Source organism: Scaptodrosophila lebanonensis, unplaced genomic scaffold, assembly GCF_003285725.1.
Source record: "Scaptodrosophila lebanonensis strain 11010-0011.00,11010-0021.00 unplaced genomic scaffold, SlebRS2 tig00000053-arrow-pilon, whole genome shotgun sequence".
Lineage (NCBI taxonomy): Eukaryota > Metazoa > Arthropoda > Insecta > Diptera > Drosophilidae > Scaptodrosophila > Scaptodrosophila lebanonensis.
The window spans coordinates 4,018,315-4,025,915 of NW_022060548.1; the positions used below are offsets into that span (position 1 = coordinate 4,018,315).

At 44.2% G+C, this 7,601-nt stretch overlaps 3 protein-coding genes across 3 annotated transcripts; 1 reads left to right on the forward strand and 2 right to left on the reverse strand.

The window, feature by feature from the left end:
* Positions 1-215: 215 nt before the first annotated feature.
* Positions 216-759, reverse strand: LOC115624279. The gene is made up of 2 exons (XM_030518903.1): positions 662-759; positions 216-598 (listed from the first exon to the last, which is right to left on the reverse strand). The coding sequence occupies exons 1-2, from the start codon at positions 702-704 to the stop codon at positions 312-314; spliced, it is 330 nt and encodes a 109-aa protein (XP_030374763.1). The 5' UTR covers positions 705-759; the 3' UTR covers positions 216-311.
* Positions 760-1,438: 679 nt separating this feature from the next.
* Positions 1,439-4,632, forward strand: LOC115624136 (WD repeat-containing protein 3). Its single transcript, XM_030518731.1, has 3 exons — positions 1,439-1,636; positions 1,708-3,527; positions 3,728-4,632. Exons 1-3 carry the CDS (start codon positions 1,479-1,481, stop codon positions 4,510-4,512), a joined length of 2,763 nt encoding a protein of 920 aa, XP_030374591.1. The 5' UTR covers positions 1,439-1,478; the 3' UTR covers positions 4,513-4,632.
* On the reverse strand, positions 4,549-7,036 carry LOC115624137 (stabilizer of axonemal microtubules 1). The gene is made up of 4 exons (XM_030518732.1): positions 6,940-7,036; positions 5,880-6,876; positions 5,356-5,821; positions 4,549-4,988 (listed from the first exon to the last, which is right to left on the reverse strand). The coding sequence occupies exons 2-4, from the start codon at positions 6,843-6,845 to the stop codon at positions 4,930-4,932; spliced, it is 1,491 nt and encodes a 496-aa protein (XP_030374592.1). The 5' UTR covers positions 6,846-6,876; positions 6,940-7,036; the 3' UTR covers positions 4,549-4,929.
* Positions 7,037-7,601: the final 565 nt, after the last annotated feature.

Consider the following 7,601-nt stretch of genomic DNA (forward strand, 5'->3'; position numbering starts at 1 on the left):
TGGTTCTTCTTGTCTTCGCTGTTCGTATTTAGTTATTGTTTTTGAATTTACAAATACAACACAGAAACAAGTTTCTAGCGGCTATACACACAATTAATTATTGTAATGGAAAGCATATTGAGAACGAAATCCAATAAATAGTTAATTTAACCGAATGCAAAACAGCAAACAAAACGGCCGTCTTTCTTTTGTTCATATATTTGAGCCCATGGTTGGTTAAAATTTACAATTCGTACAAACTATAACACTAAATGCACAAAATCGATGCTAAATACTAAATTGTAATTCGTCGTTGGCTTATTAGGCTTGGCTTACAACTCCTCATGGCGCGAGGGAAACTTCTTTAGTATGGCATGGTATAAGTTATAGAAAGCATATATCGAAACCGAGACTATAACTAGCAAAGCACCCCCAAAGGCGATGCTTAGGAAGTTGCCATCAATAATGCCAGCCGATCGATGTCGTTTGGTGGACCAGATTTCCTCAGTCGTTGCAGGATTATTCTGTTGTTGGGCTGTGCGCTCAGCCATCAGTCGTTTCATGGTACTCAAACGTTCCCTTAGGACCTCCACGGATTCCGTGTCTAAGTCCGAGGCACCTGTCAAAGATTTGATTTGATTGACTTAACTTATTGTAGAAACCATTTTTAAAATTCATTTACCACTGGCATCGGCATTTGTTGAACCGCCCGCAAAGCCTGGCATTATTTTATTTGACTATTTACTTTTAAATATAATTTTTGCAGCTACAGAAAGATGAAACGTTAAATTGTAAAATGTGTATAAACTATGTCCACAATACGCAGGCGCCGGCTATTCAGATGTAAGGGATGAAAACATATATTGAAATCTTATCGAAAGAAGCGTAATCGGAACTTTTTATTTTTTAACCGTTTATCCTTTTTCCTATATTAACAAATAAAATAACCGATTCGAAATTTCATTTATTCTCAGATTATGTTGCTCCCTAACAATACTACCATAAAAATTTGTAGCCCATTGATAACATTTTGCAATACAACATTTTTGGTTATAAAACAAATTCCAAGTCCCTTTATTTAAATTTCGTAAAGAATTCAAACCAAGTGTGAAACCGAACTAATAAATTGGTTTTCATTTCAAATGTCTATCTCAGGTTATACAAATTTGGCTGTAAACTAAGTCAAGACAAACCAGCTTATTAAATTTTACAAGCCATCGTAGTTCTCCTTCAATAGCTTACAGCTCCATCGTTAATTCGTTTTTACATCAACCGATACACTCTAAACCGTTAAATCTTAAATATATATATTCCTTGTTTCATATTCCATTGGAAAGCGGTCACTCAGTTATGAATATTGCCAGACCGTTGTTGCAAATTGTAAACAAACAGGCGGCGCGACTATCGGTTGTTATCGACACGCTTTGCACATCTCTAAAGCATGGCAAACACGTGAAACTTGTTGAGCAGCTGTTTATAGTGGAATTTTATATGAAATTATGGGTTTAACTAAGCAATATTTAGCATATCGTGCTATAGACAGCTTCAATATAATTGTATCTGGTCGTGCCAATGTTAATTTTGCCGTCATCGATGGTACCGAGGGTCGTTACATTGCGGCGCCGGCAGCAGAAAATGTCATTATTTGGGACTTACGGTAAGATGCATAACCAGTAGATGTATTCTTTATTAAACGCCGTATTTGTATATGTTTGTATATTTTGATAGGCTGGGCGATCGTATAAAGACATTGCGACGCGAGAAGCAGGAAGTCACCGCTTTACGTGCTTCTCCCGATCATCTGCACATTGCCGTTGGCTATTCGGATGGTGTGGTTCAAATCTATGATCTGAGCTCCAGCACCTATTACGATGCGATTTGTACATTGGCGCTGCACAAGAACGCGGTGAGCGTACTGCGTTATGATAATCAGGGAATGCGTCTGGTGAGCGGTGGTCTGGACACTGAATTGGTTGTTGTGGATGTCGTGGAGATGGCGGGTCAGCAACGCTTGACCGGCCACAATGCCGCTATTACTGACGCGCACTTTTTGCAAAGGCTAGTGGAGCAGAACATTGTAGTAAGCTGCTCAAAGGACACACAAATCAAGTTCTGGAATCTAGAGACGCAGTTCTGCTTCAAAACGGTAGTGGATAATCGCACTGAGGTCTGGGGATTGGCTCTAATTGGCGATCTTATGGTAGCCGGCGCTGGCGAGAGTGCCATGAACGTGTACAGGTTGCGAAAACGCGACGCAAATGCCGCCGAAGGCTTGGAAACTGCAGTTGAGGGCTTGTCAATTGACGATGAGGACACCATAAGTCCGATCAGTGTGAGCAATTGTGGCGTCATACAACGTGCAGGAAAAGGCCGCACTGTTAATCTGGTCACAGACCCTAATGAGCGCGTTCTGAGCTGTCATGGCACCAATGATCTGATCGAGAGTTTCTATATATGCAGCGCTGAGGAAGCAAAACAGCGCCTGGCCAAGCGTCTGAAAAAGGGACGCAAGGCTGCACAGCCAGAGGCTGCTGATTTGTCTCATGAGCTGAGCCTGAGCGATGAAATTAAGCGCCTGGATAACGTTAAAGTCAAACAGAAAATCAAATCCATTGATGTGCTGCTCGGTGAGAATCAGGAGCTACGTATGCTCGTCAGTTTGGCCAATAATAGTCTAGTGCTTTATTCGCTGGAGGCTTCGATCAAGTCCCAAAAGGCCCAAGAAAACACAGCCAAGTTGCTGCGCTCGCTGACTCGTCTGGGTCACCAATCTGAGGTGCGCTCCGTTTGCTTCAGCCACGACTCGCTGGCCATTGGCTCTGGTGCTGCCGAATCCTTCAAGTTCTGGGATCGGGATGCCATGCAATGCTTGCGCACAGTGTACACAGATTATGTACTTTGCTCCGTATTTGTTCCAGGCGATCGTTACGTGCTTTTAGGCATGAAGAGCGGCAAGCTGGTTATTGTGGATGTTGGTGCTGCGGATATTGTGGAGGAAATACCAGCGCATGAGGGTGAATTATGGTCCATTGCGCTGCTGCCTGATAAGCAGGGCTGTGTGACAGGAAGCGGTGATACGACCTTAAAAATCTGGACGTTTGAGCTAATCGATGCCGGCGAGGGTGCGACACAAACCAAAGTCCTGTCGTTACTGCATAAAAACACACTAAAACTGGAGGAGACGATCCTTTGTGTGGGCGTTAGTCCGGATATGAAATACTTGGCTGTGGGTCTGCTCGATGCCACCGTGAAAATATTTTTCCTCGATACTTTCAAATTCTTTTTGTCGCTCTATGGCCACAAACTGCCCGTCCTGTGCTTGGATATATCATACGATTCCCAACTAATAGTCACTGGCTCGGCAGATCGTAATGTCAAGATTTGGGGCCTGAATTTTGGTGATTGCCATCGCTCGTTATTTGCGCACGATGATTCGGTAATGTCGCTAAAGTTTATACCCAGAACCCACATGTTCTTCACCTGCGGCAAGGATGGCAAGGTTAAGCAATGGGATGGAGATAATTTCGAGAAAATCATCACGCTACCAGGTAAACAATAAAGCCTAGCAAAAAGATAGCATATCCGCAATTCAGAATTATTTTTCTGCACTGTTTCAAGAACTAGATTTTTCCCAGATATGAGTTATATTTAAAAAAAATTCAGTTCTTGTAGAAACTTTAGGAATATGGTCGCAATTTTGTTTTATAGATCCAAAACTCTATTAACTTTGTTTTTGCATCTATTTCAGGCCATATTGGCGAGGCCTATTGCTTGGACATTGCACCCAATGGTCGCTATTTAGTCAGCTGTGGCTCTGATCGCACTTTGCGGCTGTACGAGCGTACTGAAGAGACCATTGTGCTTCAGGATGTGCAGGAGGAGGAGCGCGAGCAAATTGAGAACGAACAGCTGGCCACAGGCGAGGACAATAACGTGCCACTTCTTCCGGGTCTAAAATTGGCCTCGCGCAAGACTGTGGGATCCGAGCAAGCGGCTGAAACGATATTGGAATGCCTCCAAATAGCAAAGCAATATGAAACCGAGGCCCAGGACGATAAACCAGAGTTGCATCCCATGATGCGCGCACTACAGGTGGAAAATCCAAGCGATTTTCTTGTCACCACTCTAATACGCATAAGGGCCGCAGATCTGGAGGAGGCGCTACTCATCCTACCCTTTGCAACGGTCTGCGAGCTGTTGGAACGCCTGCCCGGTCTAATCGAACAGCGACCCGACGAACTGGAACTGCTCTGCAAAGTCACCATCTTTCTGTTCAAGGTGCACATGAAACCCATAGCGTCGGCCAAGACGATGAAACCGCTTCTCCTGCGATTACTGGAGCTCCTCAAGCGCGATGTTCAGCAACTCCGCGACGTTCTGGGCTGTAATCTGCATGCGCTGGCGCTGCTGCAGCGTGATGTGGAGGAGCGTGAGGGCGTACAACTGTTCCGTGAGGCAACGCAGACGCGCAAGAAACGTGAAAAGAAGCGACGTGAGGCCAGCAAACGGCGACTGCAAATACAAATGGTTTGAAGACCACCAAAATTAAAAACCGTAATGTTCGAGCTCTTTAACATTAATGTTTTACACTTTTATTCATAATTTTTATAAGGTAAATCTTCAGATACAAATATATGCATACATATATAGATATATATTACCTGACAATCTTCCAACGCTTTAAAACATTAAATTTTTGTAGTTTTTAGGGACCTAAACAGTGCGATGTACATAATTAAACATTTTCAACATTATTGGACAAAGGAGACAAATAGGCCTATAGTGCTCGGTAAGCTAAGCTAAAACTTTGGTTCAGTCGTAGCAGAAGGACTTGGAGCGCTACATGCCTTCAAGAAGGATACACAGATTTTGAATAACAGTAATAATGAGAGCTGGAACACATTAGAAAAAGGGAACCTGTACAAAGGGCAAGACAAAGATATTTCCTCTCTAACAAATGCCAGCCTTGGGGAAACCAGATGGATCGCAATTGCCAGTGCCGCAAGGACCTGCAAAAAAATAGGAGTAATAAAATGTTAAAATAGCACCAAAATTAAAGAGTATGCCATTTAAAATGTTCTCTAATACAAATACAAAGAACTAGTTAAGGTCAAAAAGGCAAACAATTTGCAAACAAACATCAAGCTCTTCAGTACAAAAAGATTTATAGGAACAGAAATAACCTTGACTTAAAGACATGTAAGAGATTAAACAAATTTGTGTGCCTTTCTAGCCCGAGAAAAATGATATTTAAAAAGTCCTAAAATGTACTTAATGTAGAAAACTAAAACACACTGAAAGAAAACCGTTTGTTGTTAAGAGAAAGGTCTCAAGGTCCCATTGGGATTAGTTTCGAAATAATAATCTTTGACTCACCACCGCAACGTTGGAAGCTGCCCGGTGGTCCGTAACTGAGCTTCTGTATGGTGCACTTCTCGATGGGTCCGCTTGGGCGACAATACGAGGTGTAGCGGGCCCACGGAAGTGGCTCCTTCGGTGGCAAACAGTTGGGCATGTAGCTCAATTTGTAGGTGGTACAGTTCTCCATTGGACCCTCGTTGCGACAGAAGCCCAGACGCGGCCTAATGGGATCCGGTCGTGGGAAACAAGTAACATCAACTGGCATATACGACAATTTATTGACGGTGCAGCGCTCCATAGCGCCACTGGGACGGCAGAAGGCAGTGCCCTGAACAATGGGGGCACGACGCACATGTGGTTTGGGCACGAAATCGTGCTTTTGGGTTGTCATGGCGTACATGGGTCCATCAAATCGCAGGCCATTCTCCATGGGACGGATGGGGGGAGTGCGCTCGGCACAACAATTGGGTTGATACGATAGCTGAGGGGGAGGGACGCTTATTTATTCTGACCACGGCTTAGGTTATGCCACCACTCACCTTCTGTATGGTGCACTTCTCCAGTGGTCCGGTGGCGCGAGAGAAAGTGTTGCGTGGCAAAATGGCCGCAGGCTTGGAATTCGAGGCATCCACGGGCATGTAACTCATTTTATAGACTGTGCTGGCAGCGCCGGCATTGCCGCCCAGGAAGCGCAAATTGGAAATTGGGACCACCGGTGCAGTGCGTCCGGCATTGCAATTGGGCATGTAACTCAAGTTGTAGGTGGTGCACAGTTTCTGATAACGTGGTGGCACACAGCGTACCTTGTCCGCCCAGGGTGTGGGCTCCTTGGCTGGCAGGCAGACCGGCATGTAACTCAGTTTCTGGACGGTGCACCGCTCCATCGGACCGACGGGTTTACAATAGTGGGAGCCCTGTACCATGGGCTTGGGGGGAGGGTTCTGGCACACATCCACGGGCATGTAGCTCAACTTTTGAATGGTGCAGCGCTCCATGGGTGCCGATGAGCTGCAAATGGCGCCGCGTGGCATGATAGGATCACGCTTCACACCGCCCTTTGGCACGTAATCGTGCTTCTGCGAAGACATCGCATAGATGGGTCCTTCGAAGCGTAGGCCGTTCTCCATAGGGCGGATAGGGGGCGTGCGGCCGCACACGCAGGGCGGCATGTACGATAGCTTCTGGACGGTGCATTTCTCCAAGGGGGCCTGGCTGCTGCGTATCTGGGAGCTGGGTAGGACTGGACGGGCGCGATAGCAATCGCCACAGTTGGCGTAGTAGGAACGCTTATAGATGGTTTCAGTCTCCAGGGGGGCTGTGGAGCGCATGAAATGGGAAGTCGGACGGATGGGCTGAGTGCGTGGAGGCTGCTGATAACAACAGCCGGCATAGTCGCCTCCAGTACAGGGTGGGCAGTCGCCGCCGGGAGGGCAGGGTGAAAAATCGACGGGCGCCTGACAGGGATCGGCATTTCCCGGGCAATAACTATTGCAATCGCCAGACATTATCGAATTACGTTCGCTTTGTATAAGCGGTCTACAATTCCAATTAGGCTTGGGGTTTAGCTGCAATTATAAGTTGGATTTGTTTGATACTTACTGGATGCTAGCTGAAAGATTCTTGCTCTAAATAAAACACATACACAAAAGTTGAACAGTTGTCGGGGGAAATAATTTTGTTTTTGCTCAGAGCACAGAATAGATGTAGAATAGGTAACACATCCGAAAGATACTGAACCTGAATAATGAAAAGTATTTCTGTTCCGATGCCTTTCTCAATGATGGATGTGATGCCAAATTTTTACTTTAAATTAAGTATGAATGATGCAGAAAGGATATATTTTTGAAAAAGCAGTTGAGTTATCTTTGAACCTGTATGATAATTGATTCAAATCTCTATACTTCACAGTTTCTATTTAGATTATTTGGAGCTTATAACAAATGTATCTAAATGCACGAATTCGTTTTAAATCACTTCTATGGCAACATTTTGGCGAATATAAATGATATTCCCCAGTAATCCTATTCCTGTATACATATATAGATTGTTTTTCTACATTTAACTAATTCTAAGTTATACAAATAGTTTGGCTGCGTGATTGATATGCCATTAATAATAAATTATATTATTATGATTTCGCCAAGAAATACTTAAAATAAAATAAATAAAACCAAAATAAGTAATAATCAAGGCAAAATTGGAGCTTTTTTCATCGTTCAATCGTCACGTTACAAATTTTCAAACTACATAATAACATAATA

Excerpts from the sequence above, each read along its gene's own strand:
- LOC115624279 (XM_030518903.1), bottom strand. The coding sequence starts at position 704 with ATGCCAGGCTTTGCGGGCGGTTCAACAAATGCCGATGCCAGTG. Across the intron at positions 599-661 it reads AACAAATGCCGATGCCAGTG|GTGCCTCGGACTTAGACACG; the intron begins GTAAATGAATTT and ends AATCTTTGACAG.
- LOC115624136 (XM_030518731.1), top strand. The coding sequence starts at position 1,479 with ATGGGTTTAACTAAGCAATATTTAGCATATCGTGCTATAGACAGCTTC. Across the intron at positions 1,637-1,707 it reads GTCATTATTTGGGACTTACG|GCTGGGCGATCGTATAAAGA; the intron begins GTAAGATGCATA and ends ATATTTTGATAG. Across the intron at positions 3,528-3,727 it reads GAAAATCATCACGCTACCAG|GCCATATTGGCGAGGCCTAT; the intron begins GTAAACAATAAA and ends CATCTATTTCAG.
- LOC115624137 (XM_030518732.1), bottom strand. The coding sequence starts at position 6,845 with ATGTCTGGCGATTGCAATAGTTATTGCCCGGGAAATGCCGATCCCTGT. Across the intron at positions 5,822-5,879 it reads AGAAGTGCACCATACAGAAG|CTATCGTATCAACCCAATTG; the intron begins GTGAGTGGTGGC and ends CCTCCCCCTCAG. Across the intron at positions 4,989-5,355 it reads CAGCTTCCAACGTTGCGGTG|GTCCTTGCGGCACTGGCAAT; the intron begins GTGAGTCAAAGA and ends ATTTTTTTGCAG.